General features: G+C 36.7%; 1 protein-coding gene across 2 annotated transcripts; it reads right to left on the reverse strand.

Annotated features, from left to right (window-relative positions):
• Positions 1 to 13,463: 13,463 nt before the first annotated feature.
• On the reverse strand, positions 13,464 to 26,488 carry LOC121739789 (GRIP and coiled-coil domain-containing protein 1). 2 transcript variants are annotated; one of them, XM_042132354.1, is made up of 14 exons: positions 26,349 to 26,488; positions 26,121 to 26,242; positions 25,532 to 25,624; positions 25,296 to 25,405; positions 22,479 to 22,624; positions 20,548 to 20,630; positions 19,194 to 19,366; positions 18,191 to 18,407; positions 17,031 to 17,416; positions 15,870 to 16,076; positions 15,446 to 15,555; positions 14,702 to 14,779; positions 14,247 to 14,434; positions 13,464 to 13,713 (listed from the first exon to the last, which is right to left on the reverse strand). In XM_042132354.1, exons 2-13 carry the CDS (start codon positions 26,203 to 26,205, stop codon positions 14,263 to 14,265), a joined length of 1,860 nt encoding a protein of 619 aa, XP_041988288.1. In that variant the 5' UTR covers positions 26,206 to 26,242; positions 26,349 to 26,488; the 3' UTR covers positions 13,464 to 13,713; positions 14,247 to 14,262. The 2 variants fall into 2 exon arrangements, with proteins under 2 accessions (XP_041988288.1, XP_041988287.1); XM_042132353.1 differs by lacking the exon at positions 13,464 to 13,713 and having other exon boundaries at positions 14,177 to 14,434.

Consider the following 26,488-nt stretch of genomic DNA (forward strand, 5'->3'; position numbering starts at 1 on the left):
ACAGCAGCGCCCTCGAAGCAGGACACTCCTTCACCACAACAATGCTTCAGTGCACTCCGCGAGACGGACTGTTGAATATTTAACTATGGCACGTGTTGAGATATTGAGCCATACGCCATATAGTCCTGGCCTGGCGCCCTGCGGCTTTAATTTATTCCCAAGAAATAAAGATAAAATTCGAGGTACTCGCTTTACGAGCCCTGAAGATGCGAAGAAAGCGTACGAAAATGCCACAGAAGAGACCCCTAAGGAAGACTGGGCCCACTGCTTTTTTCGGTGATTCCATCGAATGTGACGATGTGTAGAGAGGAACGGAGATTACTTCTAAAAACAATAAAAGTATTGGCAACTTTCTACATTAAGCCGTTTTTCATTTTCTAAACATTTTCAGTGCTACCTAGGTATTTACAAAAGGTATGTTTAGTGGACAGTAATTTTTGTGGGAGGTAGCGGTCTTAAACTAACCAATTTGGTCATATTATACTAAATCCAGTCCTCGTGTTAATAAAATAATGTTGTGGTAAAAGGGGGAAAAAGTAGAATTTCTCCTTAAAATATAAAAATAAACTTCGCGTTCCGTTAAGACATTTAACAAGTTGGCACATCGTGTTTCTGATAACAATGCATTTGAATATAACAAAACATGAAAACATTTCCAACTTTAAAATCATTGCCAAGAATGCTAAGTATAAACGATCAGTCAAAATCGTGACGCTGTCGAGACACTGTCTCCACAGTTTAAATATACCTCCAGTAGGGCAACTCAGCAGGGGTCTTGGAAAAAAAGTAAAAACTAACAGGATGCTCTCCGGGAATGCCGGCAAAAGTGAAAAAATATGAGCAGGCACATCGATGTAAATTCTATGAGCAAGCATGCATTTTTGCTTCGTGGCAGAGACACAGGGGTGACGGGGATATCATTTCCTCTCCTAAGCTACGCCGTGCCGGTCGTTTACTCTTTCTCCGCCTTAAGAATTTTCGAACAGTGTTTAACGTTTTTAAAGATTCCAGAAAAGTGAACAATGACGCTCAGCTATTACTTTAATAAAAAGAATATTATCATAAACCTGAAGGCTGAAATACAGACGAGTTTCAGGAGCATAGTTTCAGGAACGTAACACATGCATTTTGCTACTTCAAGTTATCTGAAAATCCGCTAACGTGTACCGCTCGGGCGGTCAGCTACTTTAGGTCTACTGTACATTATTTATACTACGTCATCTCCGGCATTTTACCTTTGATACTATGATAATGATACTTACTCCGTTGACATAAAGTCCTGTTTCAGGCAAAACTTCTACAGCCTGTGATAGCGGGCCATTTTTCAGCGCCCTCTGTTCTGGTGACGGTACATTCATTCCTCCATTGTCGCGACGTGTTTTGGCACGGTTAAAGAATATAAAATTCGGCCATAATGCGCCCAGGTATTCTGCCAGCCTTTATTACCCTGTGAAATGTCGCCACTCGACTTGGACTTGGATAAAAATTCCTTTGAACAAATTAGCTTAGACAAGGAAGGCTCCCGGTCTATTTGACAATGGGACGTGTTTTATTTTTTAACCGACTTCCAAAAAGGAGGAGGCTATATGTTCGGCTGCGGATTTTTTTTTTGTAAGATAATTTTGTACAGGCCTAGGAATTTGAGGTTTGAAACAATAGGGTTTTTACAGAGTAAACTTACTACATACATAGTATAAAATAATAATATTATATCGATGTTATTGTAAATACTTCTTTAGATATTATACTGGTAAATAACTTAAATCTAAAGCTGGTCCTAACTTAACCTAACCTAAATCTAAAACTAATAATGATGCCAAAATGAAATAGGTAGCTTTAAAATAAAACCATAGATATGCCAAAATGAATATTTTCGCATATTCATAGTTTTAAAGTATTGATGCGAAGTCATAGCTTCTCTGGATCTACACGTTTCCGTATTACCAGCGGGGCTAAAATGGTCACATTTAGCAATTCCTCTTAATCAGTTCAGCAAACGAATTGTCAAAACTGTCAAACTGACAAATGTCAAATCAGTACAAAAATACAGAAATGAATTGCAAGCAGAGTTGCATTTTGCGATTTTAGAAAAATTAATCATATTATGATTCATATCATGGTCCTTCAAAACGACCATTTTAGCCCCGCAGTGTTAGGATAATATAACCTCAGCAAGAAAGACGAAAAGATTTTCTAAATTATATAAGGCTATGTACAGAATCTTGGCAAGCAACGATTTAATTACAAGTCTGTTACAGGCGACCGCAAACATCCTGCGGGAGATTTGGCACTGGCCACCCGTTAGATGGGAAAAAATCGGCCAAGTGCGAATCGGACTCACGCACGAAGGGTTCCGTAATGTCATAGTGCGAAAGTAGACAAAAAGTGTTAATGAGCAAAAGTGGCCAAAAAATCACGTTAATTGTATAGGAATTACTACCACCACTTTTTTTACGATTTTTTGTTATAGCGGCAACAGAAATACACAATCTGTAAAAAATTCAGAAGACTAGCTATAGCGGTTCTTGAGATAGAGCCTGGAGACAGACAGATAAACAGACGATCAGACAACGATAGACAAGGTAGTAATAGGGTACATTCATTCCTCCATTACCCTTTTTTTAACCGTTTTTACCCTTTGGGTATAGAACCCTGAAAACCACAAAATTGTCCCACTAATTGGAACGAGAATTTGCGAACTGCTTCATTAGAACTAGGTTTTTTGGTACACGGTCAGTGTCAGCAGTTTTGTAATTGCTACCTTAATTTCGGGGCGTACGGTTTAAATTGACTTTTGTTTTATTTTTAGACTAGACGTGTGGACTTAGGAGTTAGGACAGTTTTAAAGCTTTATGAGAAATTTATGGACGATTTTCAGAATAAATTGGTAATACTATGATGATATTCTACAAACTGTTTTCAATATCTAATATTATAGTGATTATGATTACTTGACCTAAATCCTAATCCTACTAATAATATTATAAAGGCGAAAGTTTGTATGTATGGATTTTAATGAAACTTTAAAGCAATATAGCTTAAACATCAAAATAACACCTAGGCTACAATAATTTCAACCGACTTTTTAAGTTTTTTAAGTTCAACGATTACCTACTCCGCCATTTGTCAACCGATTTTCAAATTTTTTCTTTTGATGATGATGCCTTATAACCATAATTTCGTAACATATTCACAATTCACAAAAGCTGTGAACTGATGAAGGGATCCATAAGTAATCGAGGGAACTCCTCAAAATTTATATGGAAACATTTGGTGACTACGGTTTCGTGAGAAGTATTATATAATAATAATAATCCGACCAAAAATATTTTCATGTAAAAATGTTGCCAAGATGAGAACATATAGTTTGTGGTGTCAAAAAGTAGTGAGATCTCATGTAGAGCCAAGTTTCTTACGTTACAGACTCAGTCCTAAATTTAAAAACCTTAATTTTATATAATGTGTCAGCCGTACGAGAAGAATCTAAAAACTCTACACATTAGTCAAAACCGGTGGCCTGGCCATTTTAAAATAAAAGTTGGTAAATACAACAGAAAAGTATATATTAAGTTCAAAGCCCATAGCATGACGAATAACTATTTTTAATTCTGTATCCAGAACAAGAAACGGGGGTATCCCATACTAACATGCCCCCTCTATATCAAGGGGACGGGATAGGTTAGGTTGGGTTTGATATATTTTTTTTTTGTTATTTCTGTACTAATAGTATGCTACGTACCAAATTTCAGCTTTCTCAGACTTCAGGAAGTACCCTAACAATTTTGATGATCGGTGAGTCAGTGCCAGAAATGTGGATTTTTGGACACCTATAAAATCTTAAGTATAATAGTAACAATATTCAAACTTTACGCATTTAATTATTATACTCATGCTATTATATCCGCAAAATTTCAACTATCTCGCATTATCCGAACCAAAGTTACGAGGGTGCAAAAATACGACGAAACGTTTCGAGAAAAGGTAGGTAGTGCCCGTGCGCGCTTCGCTTGGCTCATCTTGGCGGGGGCACTCCCGTGTACCCAGATAATGATACAAGTTTGGGAGTTTCGGCGTTGTTTTAAGAACGGAAAGCATAATATTATTATTATGCTAATATGCAAATTACATTCATCGTCATCACTACCATAAACTCATTATCGTCCCATTTTGACCCTTTTATTGGTACTTTTCATAGTCTTTTATTTTATATCACTTAAACCGCGGGTAACACCGCAGAGCACAGCTAGTCAATCTATATTTGTGCTTACAATGCCTTTGAAATGTCAAACTAAAAATGTTAATGCCTGGATAACTCCGTTACGCTTATTTTCGTTCATCTCGCGGTAACCGTGCATTTTTTTCGGGATAAAAATCCTATGTCCTTTCTCGGGACTCAAAATATCTCCATACCAAAATTTCAGCAGAATCGGTTCAGCAGTTTGGGCGTGAAGAGGTAACAGACAGACAGACTATGACTGATTTTGTAATAAATAATCTAAAATTTGATATAACTTTCGATAAGTTAGCAGAACGATGGAGTCACCTATATTGACTTAAGTACCTGTTTACATCGGCTTGCCAGGTAGCTAGCTATACACATACCTAAATTACTCATTTAGGTATGTGTATAGCTACTGAGGCATATTCTGTGTGTTAAAAACTAACAGTGAAATAAAATTCATTTGGTTATCAATAGAACGAAAGTGATAAAAAATCGATTAAAGTTAATTTAATTAAAAATAGCCATGAGCACTTTTAGATACTTAGGCAAGTAATTATAGGCATATTTGTTTATAAATTATACTTGATAAAAAATACGTCTCATCTGGTTATCAGATCGGTGAAGGTCGATCTCCCACGGTCTCCTCTACTATTATGTAATGTTATGTAACTTATATAAGCGTTATTCAAATATGATATCTCTGTCTAGAATCTCGACAGGTTATGCTATTCCTAGACTATATTATGGTTTTGTACCTAGACTTGTGCAACGGACAGGCTATAATATTCGTACTAACCCCTGACAGAGCTAGACAGCAAGACGAACAGACATATCAGATCTACGAATTTCTAGCTAAATCCATTCAAATACTAAAGTTTGCTGCCTACTGGCTAGAAATCAAGATGAAGATAATAATATCTACTATATTCAGCTTAGACTAACTTGGCTAGGAAAGAAGTTGAATCAAAAACTGCATATTTTAATCTTCTTGCGTATGTTATAGTATTACATTTTTAACTAATACATACTCGTATTATATACTTAAATATTGTGATTTTATGATTGTTTTAAAAATATGTAAATAGTTTAGAATCTATGCTAATAATGAAACTAGTACTATTTTAGCTAGTATAGTACTATAGTTACGTGGGAGAGCCATGCTTCGGCACGAATGGGCCGGCTCGACCGGATAAATACCACGTTCTCACAGAAAACCGGCGTGAAACAGCGCTAGCGCTGTATGTAAGTACCTAACATGGTGTGAAAATAAATTGTCAAAATACCGCTACGAGCTACCGCCCTGAGTACAGGCTCAACGCGCAACGGTGCTATGATAATATTTTAAAATTGATATACATAATATTAACATTAACATGAAAGTGAATAAAGCAAAAAATAAAACATCGTTCGTCTCTCTTCACACTTAAATAAGTACATACTTCTTTCATATAATGCCAGGTGAAAAAGCACGACGCGGAATTAGCGCTAAGTTAAGTTTTTTCTAAATAACTCGATAAATATTATACAACAAAATTTTAAATTCATTTTTATTTATATAGACAAGACGAACCTTGCATTAATAAAGAGTCTCGCAGCCATAATTTAGGGGATCATTAAACTCGGAAAAAGTTCGCAACAAAACTGTTCGACCCTAAAGAAGTGGTGAACTTCATAAACTAATTACAGCAAACAATACCTAGCTGACTGGGTATTAATCAAGCCGTCTACCAGTCCATTAGGAAGTAGACAAAAGACTGGAGACAATCAATAAGGTCGTATACTTTGTAGGGTTCTCAATATTCGTAGTGGGTTCTAAGGAAATATTGTGATAGAGCCATGCTTCGGCACGAATGGGCCGGCTCGACCGGAGAAATACCACGTTCTCACAGAAAACCGGCGTGAAACAGCGCTTGCGCTGTGTTTCGCCGAGTGAGTGAGTTTACCGGAGGCCCAATCCCCTACCCTATTCCCTTCCCTACTATCCCCTATTCCCTTTCCTACCCTCCCCTATTACCCTATTCCCTCTTAAAAGACCGGCAACGCACTTGTAGCTCTACTGATGCTGCGAGTGTCCATGGGCGACGGAAGTTGCTTTCCATCAGGTGACCCGTTTGCTCGTTTGCTACCTTATTACATAAAAAAAAAATCTAGGCGGTTGTGACCTAAAGAGGTTTATTTTAACTTTTCAGTCGTAGAAAGCTACTTATATAAATTTGGAACTACTTTTTTCCGTATTCAGACAGATTCAGACCTTTCACTATTTTAAGTTTTGCTTAAGCCTTAAAAGAATTCCACATTGAAAGGTTTCAGGGTAAATTAAGTAGCAACGTCGCAAGGCGTTGGAATGTATATTTTTTATACTTACTTACTTAATAATATTATGAACCATTTTATACTTAATATGACCCATTTTACCCTGAAAGAGGTTACAGACAGCCCGACTTCGCGTGAGGCAAATCTATCAATTGAATGTGTATCTTATTGGAAAATAAATTAAGTTCAGTTTTGAATATTTATGTCATTTAAAAATGTCTTACATTGCCAAGCGTCACATTGCAATGTGTACTGAGCTAAGCGTCACGCTTAGCTTTAACTTTTACGTTTAAACTTTAAAGGCTGTAGAGTGTAGAGACAGTAGTCAGCAAATTAAAAAAAACTACAAAAATGCTTTTTTTTAACAAATGATTGCATTGCCATTGGTTCTTAATACGTATGCAAAGTTTCGAAACTAAAGGTCGTGCTCAAAGATTCCCCTACATACATACAGTCAAGCTTATAAAAGCGTGTTAAAAATCGATCATATTAGTCAATAGTCCGTACTAAAACTCGCATGTGGTAACCCTACAGCCGTCATCTTCAGGGCATGATGGATGGGACTCGCTCCGCAGCTTATGGCTGCCTCGTATCAATGCTCAAGTTAAATTTGATGTAAAGTACTTTGTAACAGATATTAGTAACTTCCAAATCGCTCTGTCTAGTCGCAACTTTGGATACCCATTTGAAAGCCATAATATAAGTTTCTCTTGGCTTGCTCACGGTTTTTGTTCTGTGCTTCGGTAAAATATTATGTTTTTCTCAGATCAAATGTTCCAATAAGACGATTTACCAGGCTACAGCTGATGTTGTCTTTAGGCATTCGGACAATCGAAAATACGGATATCAATTTTTTAATTAATGAAATAAATTAATACATAAGTATCAAAAAACTTTTTGAAAAAAAAAACTTTTATACTTAATCTATACTAATATTATAAATGCGAAAGTATCTCTGTCTGTCTGTCTGTCTCACTTTCACGCCAAAGCTACTGAACCGATTGTAATGAAATTTTGTACACAGATAGTCTAAAGCCTGAGAAAGGACATAGGCTACTTTTTAACTGGAAAAAGGGGTTGTAAGGGGGTGAAAATGCGTAAATTTGGTCAAATTAAGTTAGTTCCAAAAACTCAAAATAGATGGCGCCAAGAGTCCCCTAGATCGCGCTATCGCTTGCTCATGCGTATTTCTATAAGAGGTGGTACCATGATGAGATACGTTTTTCGATTCTTTCGATTGTCATAAGTACACGTTATTAACTAATAACTCACCTACCAACTTAGATATCAAATTCAAAAACAACAGCGCCAAAACTACCGAACCGATTGTAATGAAATTTTGTATACAAATAGTCTAAAGCCTGAGAAAGGACATAGGCTACTTTTTACCGGAAAGAAGGGTTGTAAGGGGGTGAAAATACGAAAATTTGTTCAAATTAAGTTAGTTCCAAAAATTCATACTAGATGGCGCCGTGCATCTCTTACATCGCGCTAACGCTTGCCCAACATCTTTCTATAACAGGTGGTATCATTACACATTTAAAATTTTGATTTTTTTTCGATTGTTATTACTATTTTACGTTATTTAATAAGTCAGTACTTTATATTATATACAGTGACGTAACCTTAAACCTATCAATGATAAATAATTTATGGGTAAAGTTGTGTAATTGGGGGGCTAAATAAGCTTTAAAATTTGGCATAAAATATAAAGTTTAATTTTAAAAAATGAAATATTATATGCACACTGCACAGCTGTTTTGATTTAAGGGGTACCAGGGTTTTTTTTATAAAAGCTTTTGACACCAATTTTGTTGACATCGAGCGCTATAAACTGAAGTCCACGCGGACGAAGTCGCGGGCAACAGCTAGTGAAATAATATTTACTGCCTTTAAGTTCAAATGATTCCTTACTTGTGTAAAGTAATAATTATTTTAGTCCATAATTGTTGTCACGGTGTGTCGGGGGACCGCCAAGTAAACTACAACCTACAACCGCCAAGTCGCTGGTTACCTATCTCGATTCAGATCGCTGTGAATTTATCCTTAAACTTGTTAAGTGAAATTAAACATCTACATTAGCGGTCCCCCGACACACCTTGACAACAATTATGGACTAAAATAATTATTACTTTACACAAGTTAGGAATTATTTGAACTTAAAGGCAGTAAATATTATTTCATTACTTTTTAAAGTTGTTTTGGCGGGGGTTTTTTTAAATTTCCTAATTTAATTTTATTTCATACTTTTTAAACTTGTGTTGGTTATAGTGCAGAATAATTCCTATCAACAGAATCATATTCTCATGATTACCATCTATCAATGTCCTTTTCGATGAGGCCGTTAAAATGAGCCCAAACATGAAGCTCGGTTCCTATAGAATCCAGGTGATGCTGCAGCAGCAGCATGTAAATATTTACTGTTTATACTTTATCTACTTCTTACTGGTTGTCACAATTAAAATGAGCCCAAACACGAAACCTCTGCTCTTAGTTGGCGAGGAGTTAGATATCCTATTGATTACCAGGTGATGCTGCAGCACCAGGTCATCTTTCCATTATTATGTGTATACGTATATTGTATATTCACAAATATCACGAACTAGAATGAAATATAAAACCCATCAAACGACTACAAGTTGCTAACGGCCTTTCATGAATCAGATAAACCCTGATTGTCCAGGACTGAGCAGGCTGATGATGATGAATTATAGCTAATAACACTCTCGATCATGTCAGCTTTCAAACAAAAATAACTAGATCAAAATCGGTCCACCCGTTTGGATGATACGATGCCACGGACAGATACACACACAGACAAACAGACAGACAGACAGACAGACAGACACGTCAAACTTATAACACCCCTTTTTTTGTCGGGGGTTAAAAAAAGTACCCTTAAACTTTCTTAAAGTATATTTTGACTTTGAGGGTGTCAAGCAGGAAGCAACTGTCAAAAATGTCCGGCACTGGAAGACGAGATCCCTCCTCTTACTGCGAAGAATATTAAAGCTATGAAATTGAGCTTCACTCATTCTCGAAGGTCGTAGCCCTTCAGAACTGGATACTTTGTAAAGTAACCACGACCGAAATTCCATAGTTGCTGGTCGTTCTTAACTCTATAAATGTCACAAACAGGCAAACATTCAGCTTTTCTAAAATGAGGAATCCATTAGTATTGGGTTCCGTAACCAAAGGATAAAAACGGGACCCTATTACTGAGACTTCGATGTCTGTCCGTCGGTCTCCAGGCTGTAACTCAAGAACCGCTATAGCTGGAATTCTGAAATTTTGACAGATTGTGTATATCTGTTGCCGCTATAACAGAAAATACTAAAAACAAAATAAAATTAATATTTAAGGGCGGCTCTCATACAATAAACGTGATTTTTTGGCCTTTTTTGCTCTATACCAATAATGACAACAGGTAAGTTCTGAATTTTTCTCAAAGTCCTAAATTTTATATTGTGTTCTTTAATATTTATTTATAATATGAAAATAAAATAAAAAATTAAGGGGGGCAAAAAACACAATTTTTGGCCTAATTTTGCTCTATAATGGTACGGATAACGGAAACCTACGTGCGCGAGTCCGACTCGCACTTGGCCGATTATTTTCTAACTCATATGTGGGAGAGCCATGCTACGGCACGAATGGGCCGGCTCGACCGGAGAAATACCACGTTTTCACAGAAAACCGGCGTGAAACAGCGCTTGCGTTGTGTTTCGCCGAGTGAGTGAGTTTACCGGAGGCCCAATCTCCTACCCTATTCCCTTCCCTACCCTCCCCTATTCCCGTCCCTTCCCTTCCCATCCCTACCCTCCCCTATTACTCTATTCCCTCTCTATTCCCTCTGATACTGCGAGTGTCCATGGGCGACGGAAGTTGCTTTCCATCAGGTGACTCGTTTGCTCGTTTGCCCCCTTATATCATTAAAAAAAACATGAATAGTTTACGAGAGAGATTCTTCCAAAGTGGTAAAATGTGTCCCCCCCCCCCCTCTAACTTCTAAAGTAGGGGCATGATAATTCTAAAAAAAATATATGATGTAGGTACATTACTATAAAAAAGTACCAACGAAAATTGGTTTGAACGAGATCTTAGTAGCAAGTAGTTTTTTTATACGTCAATCGTCTTAAATGGTAAACCTTAATTTAACCCTTAACCACCTAGCACATATAATTGTCATTTGTCACACAACCACCTGCCATACGACTGTGGGACCCCGGCTATAAAACATACGATAACTATAAATAAAAAGGGGGAGGCAAATATTAATTTAAAAAATTATATTTAGGCACTATTAAACTCTTTGTTTAAAAAATAAAAACTTGAAATATCAACAACATTTTTCAAATAATACAGCATATTTGGTACAATCTCGTGTTTTTGGCTTACTAACACTTTCAGAAAAGAATTTCTAAAAAAATGATTAAATTGATAGGAAAACTATTCTTACGTTTTTTATATAATTAAATTAACAAGTAACTTAAAAAAAAAACTCATTATAGTTACTAATTCTAAAAAATTGCAGGCTCCAAACTTAGAGCTTTTTATGGCCGTGAAGACAGATCTTGTCTGAGCATTCGAGGCAAATAGGAGCTTAGCATTCAAAACACATGTGTTGTGTTTTATGTTTTTTTAATACTCTTAAGTGGAACAGTTTTTACGAATTGCCAATCATACTCTTCATCAGTGCTGCAGCATGGAATATCTTCTGGAGGGTCAAGTTAATCTGAAGGATTCTTCATATCACGTTACAGTTTCACATTGCTTTCACAATGTGCCCTAAGCGATCTCGTAAACTGTTCAGCCAGTTTCTCCATAAACATGTAACTGCTTTCAACCTTTTGTCTATGTAGCTGCACAGATAAGTTCACTAGAATGCAATTTCAGGCAGGGCAGATGACCAACTAAAGTATTTTTTGGCTAAATAAGCATTATTCCTAGGTCTAGATCGAATTTCCGCTAATTGGGACATCATCCTCAAATGAAAACTCTTGGTCACTTTCCGAAGGAATATAACTTTGTGATGTATAGCTTCTTTGCACTGCAGTTGGCTCTTGGCATTCGGAATCAGACGCTCCACTATGAACTATCTTCCAATACAATATGATTAATTTGACTGGCTCCGCATCGCTGCATTCGTCCTTCGGTATGTTTTCATCATTTGTCAGGCCTTGGTCCAACCAACGCTCAATAAGAACTTAATTACGAGCCATTATTTCCAAAACAATAAAAAAATTACAATCGAAAAAAACTTACGTACCGTAACCTCCTGACAGGGGTCTCTCAGACCCCCGCATGTCTTTATAAGATAAATGCATGCATGCCTAACCTCGTCGAGCCGTTGGGCGATAGCTTTATAATTTATGTCGAAATTCGACTAAATATTGTAATTATAATATGTATTTGTACCACTGACCTTCATTATACAAGTACGCTGGGCTTATGATAGGTAGCCTTTGAAATGACTGCTTTTTTGTACCTATTTGAAGCGGAATCAGCGCCCCCAATGCGGTGGAAGAGAACTAAATCTGACGTAACCACAACGTCATTTTTACGTCAGATTTAGTTCACAAAAAATAGGTGGGTATCATAAGTTCTTGTATTCGCTAGAGTAAAAAATTTCTTTGACTTGTACAGTGGAGGTCAGTGATTTGTACAAAAGGTATTTCATTCAAATCGGTGGTGTAAATAATAATAACAATAATAGTATATAATCAATATTGTATTATATCTTTAAAATTACTATTTCTAACTGTATTAACTTTTTTCATTACATACAATTTATGTAGTATGAAGATTTAATAAATAATTATACGGGCTACTAAAACAGAATTTATAAACATTTTAATTTTGTACAATATGTGTTATCACTTATCATAGCCATTTTAGTTAATATTTATAATTAATAATAACAATTTATAACAAAATCGAAAAGGACTAATAATTATAATAGTAATAAAGAGTAAACATCAATGTTTTTGTTACTTATACCTTAAAGTAAGATTAAAAACTTGAGCTGAAAGATGTGTATTCGTCTTTTGAGATTTGGCCATTGTAAAACTGTAATTAGTTAATTACATATTATATAGGTTCATACTTTAATATTGTACTTCAATTTGCACAACCATACTTTGGACAACTCAAAGTCGCTTCATGGCCAGTTATATACCAGCATAATACTTTAAAGTTTGAAACCAATTATTTGTATATAATCTTTCATCCCCTATTTTATCCCCTTAGGGGTGGAATTTATCAAAATCCTTTCTTAGCGTCAATTTATACTAGCGCAGAGTCGAAGCGCATCGAAGCGAATTCCCAAAAACATAACATAGAAAATTCAACCTTATCTACACGTTACTTACGCGAGACCAATCAACACTGGTCGGGCGAATTCGCGCGTATTTTTAAAATTCTCAGAAGTAATATTGTGTTAATTGGTTTGGAGTTAAAGTTGAATATTATGTTATTTTCAGTTTGGTAATTCGTTTCGATGAGCTTCGACTCTGCGCTAGTATAAATTGATCCTTTAATGCAGATGCCAACGTCGTAACATCTACCAGAATGCCAAACAGCCCGATCCGTCCAGTGGTTTGGGCTGTGCGTTGATAGCTCACTGTTTCAGTCAGTCATTCAGTCAGGCAGGCAGTTAACCTTTGAGTTATATATATTTAGAATATAGAAGGGAACAGGCTCTATTTAACAATAGGTCAAAACATAATATTATTATAATAGAAAATAGTTACTTAAATATCATAGCCGGAACCTACGCCGGAACATTTTAATTTGCACTTGGGTTACAGTAAAAAGAGACACAAGATAAACATTATCAGGTCAAGGAAGCGTAACTAAGACTGCAGTCTTAGTTGTTTTGTAAAATAATGGACAGAGGGATATCATTGGACGAAACAGAACATTAAACAAATCTTAGAACTCAATATAAAGCTGCTACTTTATGCTTAAAATGCAATTTCACTGTAGCTGCCTACCTATTATTTTTCCTACCTATTTTATACTCTAATTCAGATTAGTTTTTTGCCGGGTTAAACACATATCATACTTAATAAATTGCTGCATTATAAATTATCTATAGTGCATCATATATTAGAAATAATATTGTATTCCTGGGCTATATCCAGCCTCATCTTTCATCTCTTTCTATCTCAAGTATGTCGGTATCATATGTCTCTAGAGTGACTCGACCACAGCCGCTTTTTTTATTCTTCAAATGTAGGTCATTTCATCTCCGTCCCTTTCCATCTAAGTATGTCTGTATCTTGTGTCTCTTTTTACAGTGACTCGAGCACAGCCGCGATCTCTCTAGATGTAAATTACTGCAATTTTAACTATTCCCGTTTTATCTTATATATAAAATTCTCGTGTCACAATGTTAGTCACCGTACTCCTCCGATTTCCGATCCTTTACTGATTTTTACCAAATTTTATTTCAGTAGGTCTGAGAATCGGCTACTGGGCAGTGGGTACTTTTTATATTGACAAGTGCATTTGTTCAATAAATAATAGCAAATTATTACAACTCGAGACTGACGGCAACCATTGTTTGTGCGACGGGATAGCGATGGTCGTTGCCATGGTGACATACTTATTTAGTCATTTCAATAAAATAATATGGGCGAAATACTTTATATAGCAAAACAACGTTTGCCGGGATAGCTAGTCTATACCTCTTTCCACCTTAAGTATATCTGTATCTTGTGTCTCTACAGTGACTCGAGTACAGCCGCTTTCTCTCTAGGTGTAAAGTGTAGTACCGCTGCTATCGCGTTCAACATATGCGTGCGCCCCGGCGAGTCCGTACAACGCAAGTACGCTAGCACTACGTTCTTCAGGTACTCCAAATTCGCGCCTTCCCGAGACTGACCGCGACGGAGTCTGTAAATTGGAAAAAATACATTTATTAAGTGTACCTTTATAATTAAAAATTATTATTTAAAAATTGATATTCATTTTACTTGTATTGTCAAAATTCAGTATGCAAAATAAGTACTTAGTTACAAACGAAATGTTATGGTAGCTGCAGACTAGCGTCAGTTATTGGATTGCCCCGTTAAAAGGTTAACCGTGCATACCATACTGGCCCTAGCATTCTACAATCGTTATAATTTTACAATAAGCCGAATATACAAAATCTTTCTTTACCTGTCAATTTCTTCTTTTAGCGTTCTCACCACTTCTTTGAACCTCTCTTTCTCAATAGTAGCTTCTCTCTGAGAATCCCTGAAAGTCGATTTTGAGTTTTATTACTAATACTCTAACGGCCGTTCCCAATATTTGATCTATCTCTGGTTTTGCCCTACTAGAGATAGGAATAGCTCACATTAGACATTAGAGACATATATTTTATGTAAATTGTGAGCTATTCCTATCTCTAGTAGGGCAAAACCAGAGATAGATCAAATATTGGGAACGGCCGTGAGGCAGGGGTTCCCAATCTTCCATTCCAGCCTGCGGCGCATTACATGTTACAATATTTTGTTACGTACGGCGGGCTCTCTACTCTACCTAGCTATTAGAAAAAGATAATTAACAAATATTTTATCATCTTCCTACTTTACATAATTAATAATTTAATATTATAATTTTATTTTATTATTATATATTTGTGATTTTGGATAGTTAATGATGGAAGTTCGCCGTTCGACTTATGCCTTTCCACGGCCCACCAGGGCGCACAGTTTGGGAACCCCTGCTCTAAAGGGTGTTCCACACTCCACACTGTATATGGGGTTTAGTGTAATTGAAAGGGCTTTTTGGGCCACGATAGAAATGTAGAATCGACGTCAATGCGGCGGATAATAATCATAGACGAATATTAACTTCTACAATTTTGTTATCTGTATTGGTCCAATTTGTCCATCATAGGCCAACGGACGCATCAAATACCTGAGCTGTCCCTCCAAGGCGTGCTTGTCTTTCCTCAGGTGTGTGATGTCGAGGTCTTTCCTCGCCAGCTCGTGAGCGTAGTGCAGCATGTGAGGCGGCGCCGTCGCGTCCTGCAATATCGGAACGATTCCTTATCGCGCGTTGGGACGACAATTTTTGACCGACGCTTTTTGCCACAGACATAGATCGAGATCTATCTTGATTGACCGCATACTTCGCGGGACATGCGGTATCTATCTTGATCTATGTCTGTGCTTTTTGCTATAGTTGTAAGGCGTGCGGCGTGCGCGTTTCTCTGTCTGTCTCTCTCTCTCATGGAAAGCAAGCCAGTTATGATTTTTTTCATAACTTCGTTCCATCCGGGTATCCCTTGACACCTCCCAAGTTTTTGTTTATTAGGAGCGCTAAAACTTAAACAACTTACCGCTAGCACGTCCTTAAAATGTCCGTCCTGACTGACAGAGCTGACTTTCCGCGACCGATCGCCCCTCGCTCGTATATATGCGTCTGTCTCGTCCAACAACGTCGCGTATCTGTCGCGCTGCGTCTGTGCCTGCTTCTCGAGGCTCGCTATACGTATCTTCAACTCGGATACGGATTCCTTGTAGTAATCCTGTTCGTTCTTGAGTTTCTGTAATATTTTAAAACATTTTACATAGCATAGACTGCATAGATCATGTTGCTAACTGTATCCGGCAACTTTTGTACTATCAGAGAAGTTGATTCATAGGCAGATGGCGGACCTACGTAGTTTGGTCGCGTTACGTCAAACCCAGCCGACAGATCAATTTATGCGCAAACAATGTATATATTTGATACTAGGCAACATCTATACTGCAATTTAATTAATTTTGATCTAAATGTAATAATTTGAATATAACATTATGCCCAAATTAGTGTACTTTTTAGGGTTCCGTACCCAAAGGGTAAAAACGGGACCCTATTACTAAGACTTCGTTGTCTGTCCGTCTGTCTGTCTCCAGGCTGTATCTTAAGAACCGCTACAGCTAGACTTCTGAAATTTTCACAGATTATATCTGTTGCCGCTATAACGACACATACTAAAAACAAAATAAAATTAATATTTAAAGGGGGCTCCCGTACAACAAACGTATTTTTTTTTTGCCTTTTTACTCGGTTACAATAATGGCAACAGGTAGGCACTTTAAATTTTTACAAAGGCCTTAATTATAAGTGTACTTTTAATTAATAATTATATTTAAATGAACACAATTTTTGGCATATTTTCGCTCTACGGTACGGAACCCTTCATGTGCGAGTCCAACTCGCACTTTGCCGATTATATATTTTTTATTGTGGCTATTTTTAAATTGGTAGCTTAATAGCCGGCCACACCGATTTACATGCAAATAAAAATTCAAAGGGCATATAAAATAGTAGAATGTATTTTATTTTTTATATTATAGGTTGAAACACTTACAAAATACGGATTTTTGTCACGGAGCACTTTTATTAATCCCGACGTTTCGGTTGCTTTACAGAGAACCACGGTTTTTCAACCTATAATATCATGAGTGATATTCGCGTAAACTTAAGAAATCAATATGTATTTTATTTTGCTTACCTCCTCATAAATCCGTATACTTTCAGCCTTATCTTGTTTCTCGTCATCTAACATCAGTCTGTAAGTGTCAACCTTTTCCTTCAACACAGCTATCTCGCTCTTAAGATCTTGTATCTCTTTCTCAAGGTCACCAGTACCTTCCTTAACGTTTTCCAACTTAAATCTGTCGAAATCAGCTTTTAATTTGTTGTAGTCTTCATGGCATTTACTGTGTACGTTTTCGTAGACCTCGATGTTAAATAGTGTAGATATTTCTATAGGATTTCCGAGTTTTTCGTTTTCGGAAATCAGTTCCTTTTTCAGTATGTGTATTTTGTCTATTAGAGTTTGTAGATACTCGCTGTCTGCCAACTTATCATTATCTGTCTCATTCTTTTGCGATTCATCTGCAATAACGATTAACGAAATTTCAATAAACACCCAAACCGTTCTATTTATTTTGCAAAATAAAATTATGTTGTTAAAAATTTAGCAACAAATAATTTCTTTATATCCATTAAACAACATGAGGTGTCATCAGTTGTTAATATATAGTTGATAAGATCATATTTTATTAGCAGAATATAATTATAAATTCTTTGATAGGTGAAAACCGTCCTCTGAAAAATGCCTAGAGGATTATGAATGTCGGAAGGAACGGTGTATGCTCCCAAACCCATTAGCTCCAAATCTGATGATATCTGGTTAATCACAGTCTTATTTCAGCACGTAACTAATATACGCCCACAATCATAGAGGATAAATGCAAATATTATTCCACAGTCATTGAATTAGTTTCTAGTACCGCTCGACGATCCGATATATGAATAATTATAAATTCAATAGACCAATAGAAAACGCATGAGGCCTGGCAAGTATATTTGTTTATACAGCTTGGCTAACTTAGGGTTACCGCAGATATACAATTTCAAGTTGGCCGACTATAGTAAAACTAAATTGCGTAGTTTCACAATTAAATTGGACAACTTTTTAATTGGGAGTAATCAGAAAGGAATCGCGGAAAAATTCTGATACGATTGGTGTCCAATTATTTAGTCGTACAATTTAGTTGGATGCAATGTGCGAGCTCTCATAAGTCGCTATAGCTATTGGTATACTATGCGATTTGGTTGACCAACTTGAAATTGTAAGTCTGCGGTCGCTCTCAAGCTACAACTAACCTGTACTACCACTGGTCACCATTTTATCCATCAGTCTCCCGTTGAGCGAGTCTCGAAGCTGCTGAATCAAGGCCTCGTCCCTTCTTCGCCGCAGATCGTATTCTCCTATAGTCTGCGACAGCTCAGCTAATTTTTCTTCTAGAAGTGCAACCCTTTCCTCTTGCTTGGCGCATATCTTGCGGGCAGATTCCTCAGCACGCTTGGCTTTTATTTGCTCCTGAAATAATTAAAGTGTGGTTAAAATAAAACTATAGTTCTATTTCAAATATTATACTCTAGGTCTACTGTGTTCACGGGATCCCGCGGCCCGACTAGGGCGCAGTGGAGGACCGTCGCGTTTCTAGTGGGTGTAGGGATATCGTCCACCACCAGCTTCGGACGCAGAAGAGGCCCCACTATTTACAGATAGGACCCCCATCCCCCACACGATGCTTAAAAGCATTTTCTCGGCTTAAAAAAAGGCCTACTGTGTTAATATGGTATTATAGCCCATCATAAATATATGCAAAGAAGAGGAAAACAACATCATAGTTCTTAAAACTGTCGGCAGGAATTTTGAAAAAAAGACAGTTTTGACGCTATGAGGTAATTTTTTAGATCCAATGGAATCGTTGTACTGAGCAAGGTCAGGCAAATATAGCGATTCTATGGGTTCTCAATAATTTCAACCGCAACCTAGCTCAGCTCCGCTGGATACGCACCCAAAGAGGGGAAATTATGTAGAGTTAACTCTGAAATTAGCAGCACTGAAAGAGCAATTTTTTTAAACCTTTGTACGAGAAAATTCATGACGGGCGCATGCCCATGCAAATCACAAAAACATGCTCTTTTTCTTTTTCATAATTAACTCTAAACTGCCCTAAAGTATTATTACTTTGTTTTGTTACACCCTGTATAGTAAAGTCTATCGCTCTTGCTGTCCATATCACCAGCGCCGTCGTTTGAAGACTAAGATAATAATTCTTATTCTGATTCTATGATATATGTTGTGAAATATATTTACCTCTCTAATAGCAACGGAGTGTGACTGCTCCACCAGCGCCAGTTTGTTCTGTAGCCGCACCAGCGACGCCGGCGTGTGTGCGGTCCGCGCCTCCGCGCGCTGCAGCCGACGCTGCGACGCCTCCAACGACCTGCTGAGGTCGCGAACACGCTTCTCCAGTTCCGCTTGCGACGCTGGATTTTAACGACTGAATGATAACATAATATAGCTTCTCAAAAAAGGGTAGACGCCGAGAACAAATTTTAAGTTAAAATACTATTTGACGCCCGCAACTCCGTTGCGCCAAAACTCGTTTATCGCGCGGGAACCGTACATTTTTCCGGCAATAAAAAGTATCCTATGTCCTTTCCCGGGACTCAAAGTATCCTCATACCAAATTACAACTAAATCAGTTCAGCGGTTTGGGCGTGAAGAGGTAACAGACAGACAGACACACTTTCGCATTTATAATATTAAGATTGGATTGAAAAGATATAAAATGTGCCAGATAAAAAATATTTTAAGAAAAAAAAAGATACACCATTCGATACTGATTATGATTAAAAAATTTTGTTCAGTTTCTCCTCTTTTTTGACAGACTGTGTAGAACACGGATTTTAGGCGTCCCCCACATTAGTGTCTAAACACACCATGCCGCATATATGCGGCCGAAGTTCGGCAAGATTACACCTGCAAAGTATTTTAAATTACCTACGACACACAATTCCGAAATTACGTCGCGTTATAGCGTGCAGCCGAACTTCTGTCGAGCGTAAGTTCAGTAGCGATTATGGTTTTTTTCGGCGTCAATTCGTCGGCGTTCGAGGCACTGAATACTCGGACAAAGTTACGCAACTGAATTTCCGCCGCGTAATTTCTGCTCTTATCGTGTGATATCAGCCGAATATCACACCGCCGTCGGAACATAATATCAGCTACGGAACTTCGACCGCGTATCGTCGGCATGGTGACCGCTTGAACGCTTGACCGCTCTCTATTTATTAATGTAAAATTATATTATTAACTGTGGAAATAGGAGTATAAAATTATTGTTACGAAAACATTTGAAAAATGTCAGATGCATGAAACGGAACCTATGTCAATAGAGATTGACTCTGTTGAATCTAAATCAAATCGATAAAAAAGGGCGGGCATCTTAAATCGCCGGCACCACTGAAATGTCAGTACGAAATCATTAATTCGATTGCAATTCCTTTACGAAGTGATTCGATATTTCTAAACTATCGATTAATTTTTGTTAGGTAACTTCCCTACTATTGTCAATTATAATGTGTCACGCATATCATCATAAAACGCACAAACTATAGTAATATAAGGACACCACTTTGTTTTTATGTTTTGTGCCAATATATACCTTGTGCTTCTTTGTTATGAGTGACTTTATCTTCGAGGTTTTCCTTTGTCGTCCTCTCTTCATTCAGTTTCATGTTGAATTCTCTGAAAAAAAAAGAGATTAGTTAAATATGGAACATTACTGGATGATGGAATGCATAAGCCAGGCCATTATGAGGCATTATGCCATTTATCCTTCATACAATAAATGATTAGGAAAACTGAAAAGAATTTATAACAAACAGAAAAAAAAAACTGATGAATAGTAGGTGTGTTACACGTCAACATGAGAATAATGTTTTTCAAATGCTATTAGAACATGACCTTTAGGAGTTGTGTTACACACTAGCATAGCTGGGCATTAACTCGTTAATCCGTTAATCGTTAATTAACGAAGTTAACATTTTGATTAACGGATTACCTTTTAAGTTAACTTTTAAAAATATTAACGGACTCGTTAACTTCCATTAATATACAAAAGTCCATTAATCGTTAATCCAATGCCTACTAAATTTACCGCATGGCACCGCGGCTCGGCGCGAAAACAGGTTCAGACGAAACAAAACCAATACTAAATACATTTTCAGGCGCATGCGAGTGAGAAGAGATTTGTTTCGTTTTACCATTTCATTACTCAGCGCCGGTGTTTATAGAGAGAGTGATTTGTTTATTGTTATTATAAATCATTTGCATGTTGATAATGAAGAGTGCAGTATAATTTAGTTAGGTAGAATATACAATAATTATAGAAGTATTTTGTTTTGTCCCTAACATGTTAACTTCCAAAACCTTAAACCAACAGGTTTTGTGTGTACACTAACGCAATGATATAAGTTACAACAAGGCCATATTGCACACATTAACGGATTAATGATTAACGTTAACTTGCGTTAATTCGTACGAAATGTAACGCTTTAATGTTTAACGAAGTTAACACTTTTTTTTAACGGATCAATGATTAACGAAGTTAACTATTTGATTAAGGGTGCCCAGCTATGCACACTAATGTTTTTATTAGTCACATGTCTGATGTCATGTGCTTTTCTGATATCTAATATGCTATTTTTATCGTCATAATATGTAACTCCATTCCAAAAGATTGCATTCTATTGGCATTCATTCTGACAAAGTATAAATATACAGCTGCCTTACAGTCTTTCTCCCGACAGAATCAGAATCGAATCAGCTGGATCGCAAAGCTATTGCTACTTCCACAGACATAGATCAAGATAGATACCGCATGTCTCTCCATTTGTATGAAAACGAGCGTGCCACTTTTTACCTACCTACTGAGAGTACCGATGACAATTGACAAGAAACGCGTCCATTATCTAGGACAACGTTTCTATTCGCATTTCTACAGCTCTATACGACACAATTAGGCATCTTTCAATCCGATTCACGTCCGATTCCGATAACGGTGGAGCGCAGACTAAAGAACAGACTTTCGAAAGACGAGCATCGCTCGTCGTTTGGGAATGCGATATGTCATGCGTAGTACATACACATGCGGTATCTATCTTGATCTATGTCTGTGGCTACTTCCGACATATTATATACTAGCGCAAAATCGTGCTGCGGCTCAATTTGGAACTAATTCGATCTCTAAGGGCCAGGCCACAACACTGTCCTCGTATCGCAAAAACAACATCGCACATAAATGAGATGTGATAGCGCAACGCAAAAATTTCATATAGCATAGCACTCTTTACATCGGAAATTTTCACGATGCGTTCTGCGGCGTCGTAGATTTATACGATGCGACGCCACAACGCAGTGTTGTGGCCTGGCCCAAAGCTGGCTATTCGCACTCCTGACAGCTATACTAGCGAACGATCATGCTGCGGCTCAATTCGAAACAAATTAGTTATTAGACTCAAAAATTAAAAATAGTATCAGTTTCGGGGGTAAGACTGCTGGATACGTTACTGGAATAAAAAAAAATAACGTTACTTCATCATCGCCGCGTAATCTGCCGTCTCGCGCTCTCGCTCCTGTATTTCGTATGCTATTTTTGCTTTAAGGTTGGCCACCTCTGTCAGATGCTGTTGAACCAGCATCCTGTTCTCATCTCTCAGGTCTGCTAACATGCTCTCATACTGAAAAAAATTATGAGTAAAATCATTGAGAGTTATCTTCAATCAGAGAAGAAAATAAAATTTTATAAAGTCCATCTTATATAATATGTAGTGGATTTTTAGTAGTGATAGGAGATTACTTCACAAATGTTGTAAGTAATTTTTTTTTATAATTATAAAAAAAAATATACAACAGCTCAACATAATAAAGCCCGTCACAGACTTAGCTATAATGTATACAGGGTGTAACAAAAATAAGTGATAATAGTTTAGGGTGTGTACGTGTTCGTTGTAGAGAGTTCACTGTGAAAGTAGCAGCGCTGAAAGACCAAAATTTTTTTTCACTTTTGTATGGGGAAACTCGTGACGCTCGGACCCTTCCCCGTACAAAAGTAAAAAAAAAAATTCATCTTTCAGAGCTGCTACTTTCACAGTGAACTCTCTACAAGGAACACGTACACACCCTAAAGTATTATCACTTATTTTTATTACACACTGTATTAATATACCGTACTATAATATATATTATATTAGCTACCAGAAATATATAATAATACTAGCTGTTGCCCGCGACTTCGTCCGCGTGGACTTTAGTTTATGGCGCGCGGTGTCAACAAAATTTGTGTCAAATTTAAAAACTTTTTAAAACCCTGGTAAGTGGTACCCCTCTTAGGGCCGCGCTACACCGGAATGGCAGCGCTGAAAGTGCTCGCCTCGCCGCTGCCATTCCGGTGTAGCGCGGCCCTTAATTAATCAAAATACCCAAAAACAGCTGTGCAGTGTGCACATAATCTATACTAATATTATAAATGCGAAAGTATCTCTGTCTGTCTGTCTGTCGAGCGAGCGAGACTTCGCTTTCACGCCAAACGTCAAAACTACCGAACTGATTGTAATGAAATTTTGTATACAGATAGTCTATAGTCTGAGAAAGGACATAGGCTACTTTTTTACTGGAAAAAAGGGTTGTAAGGGGGTGAAAATGCGTAAATTTATTCAAATTAAGTTAGTTCCAAAAATTATAATAGATGGCACCGTGCGTCTTCTACATCGCGCTGACGCTTGCTCAAAAGTCTTTCTATAAGACGTGGTATCATCTAACATTTAAGTTTCGATTTTTTTTATTGTTATATCTATTCTACGCTATTTAATAACTCAGTACTTTACCTGTGCAGTGACGTAACCTTAAACCTATCAATGATAAATAGTTTATGGGTAAAGTTGTGTAATTGGGGGGCTAAATAAGCTTTAAAATTTGGCATAAAATATAAAGTTTAATATAAAAAATGAAATACTTATTGTGTGCACACTGCACAGCTGTATTGATTTAAGGGGTACCAGGGTTTTTTTTATAAAAGCTTTTGACACCAATTTTGTTGACATCGCGCGCTATAAACTGAAGTCCACGCGGACGAAGTCGCGGCTAACAGCTAGTAACTAATAAGTATGATTAGTTCTATGTTACAATGAAGTAAAAAATAAAACGCCATCTGTTGAATCGTATTAGAACTAAAATGTTCATTGCATCGATATATTTCTGGTTTTTTTATAATATCATACATAAAATATATTATTTAAGATTTTTGAAATATTATTTTAATACACATCCAAGACCCAGGAACATTGAAAACTTTTTGTTCCGCCTGCGGGACTCGAACCCAGGACCCCCGGGATGAGCGCTGGCCACGCGCAATGCGAATTAATTTTCATCGATATTTTCATGGAAATAAGATATTTTCCCACATCAAAATGTAGCCTATGTCCTTTCTCAGACTCTAGAATAACTGTGTACAAAATTTCATTGCAATCGGTTCAGTAGTTTTGGCGTGAAAGCGAGACAGACAGACAGACAGACAGAGATACTTTCGCATTTATAATATTAGGATGGATCATTTGTATGATCATATATAGGATCCAATATATATGATCATTTGATCATATCTGCGTATTACATTATCATATTTCATTGATCCTATTTTACGTCATATGTGGTTGTGGAGAGCGCTAACGCTGACAGGTATTGACGTCAGGGTTACTAGATCTCAGAGAATTCGATTTGCCAAAAGACATCGTCATTTTAAATACGGCTTGTTTTTTGTTATTTCAGCAAGATTATCCAAGTATATAATTAGAAAAATAATTACATTATATTATTTGAAACATATTAACAAACAAGAAATTAAAAACTCTTTTTTATATTAAATAACTGGCAACACCTATTTCTATGACTGTATTGGATCCAATCTCTCAGCAAATGTCAAAAATCTATGATCAAGGAAGAAATTAATCATATGTCTATATTACATTATCCAATATCATTGACTCAATGATCTCGGATCCAATATATATGATAATCTAATATCCCCTGTAGTAACATATCTGCTTTGAGTTTTTCATCATTGTTAAATAAGTATGTCACCATGGCAACGTCCATTGCTATCCTATTGCACAAATAATGGTTGCCGTCACGAGTTGTAATAATATACTATTATTTATTCAACAAATGCACTTATCAATATAAAAAATAGATGTTGTCCAATTCTCAACCCTAACCAATATGCTCACTAAGATTCATGGAAATCGGTCAAGAGCTGTTTCAGAGGAGTTAGACCACGCACCCCATGACACGAGAATTTTATATATAAGATAAATAAATAGATAGTGCTTTAAGGAATAAAACGAATTAATTTACCTTCTCTCTAGTAACTTTTTTATCAGCCTGGAACGCTTCCTCCATTCTTGATTTCTCAGCAGTCAAAGTAGAGAGAGAAAGAGTAAGGGCAGCAACGGAATCATCTGAAGCTAAAATAACACAATAATATTATAAGTTATAATAAATGTTAATATCAGTTTTTACAAAATTTGTACCCACAGACATTAATTTAAAAAAAAGTTTTAATGAGACATGCTAAGTATAATGTTACTTACTTTTTTCACTACATTCCGTTCTGTTTAGTGCTTTTAAACTTAACTCTAAAGCCTCTTTTTCCTTAGCAAGCCCTTTGTATGCAGCAACAACATCTGGAATAGTATAATATTATGATAGCCAAGTCTAAAATATTTTTTTAAATTCAAAATTAATCTGGTACTTACTAAAAATATCTAGAGATTTTGGTATACTTAATTCTTTTAAAATCTGGTTTCTAAATAGAATATAATAGAATAATAGAAACTAAATATTCGCATTACCTCCGCGATGGTAACGAAACGGCGAAGTTATACATATTTACTGGTATGTACAATTTCTTTAAGTTTGGGTCAGTAGCGTTAGGCCAGGGGCGTAGCTACCGCCATATCAGCCGTATCAATTATACGGGGCCACCTTTAATAATAATAATCTTTACCCTCCCTAAGGGCCCCACCAAACTTTTATATGGGGTCCCGCTAAGGTACGCTATACCCCTGCATTAGGCCATGTAGATTCAGAAGCTTAGCTCTACATGAGATCTTATATCTTTTTCCCATAGTGCCCCGTTTCCTCCAGTCCAACCGAAAATGGACACTACTTAAAACTTACCTCGAAGACGAGCTTCATAGCGTTTTATTTGGTCTGCCTGTTTTGTAATTGTTGATATCAATTCTTGTTTCGATAGCGACTCCATGTTTCTATTAAATTATAATATAGAATCCTGTGAGCATCTGTAAAGTACTATAAAATTAACTTTTAAGAGAAACAGCTGTTTTGTATTAGGATTTAGAGTGAAAAGTATTTTGCAAGTAAATTTGATGAAGAAAAAAGAACAACCTGTGTATGTTTCGTACAGCGTACTTTGTAAGATACACTAAAATAATCGTCTTGACTTTTCCTGATATTTTGTCTCTCAATAAAAATCTACCATCAACCTTATTCACCTTAGTAAGAATTGTAAAAAAATACAACTTTTG

This window comes from Aricia agestis, chromosome 2, assembly GCF_905147365.1.
Source record: "Aricia agestis chromosome 2, ilAriAges1.1, whole genome shotgun sequence".
Taxonomy (NCBI): domain Eukaryota; kingdom Metazoa; phylum Arthropoda; class Insecta; order Lepidoptera; family Lycaenidae; genus Aricia; species Aricia agestis.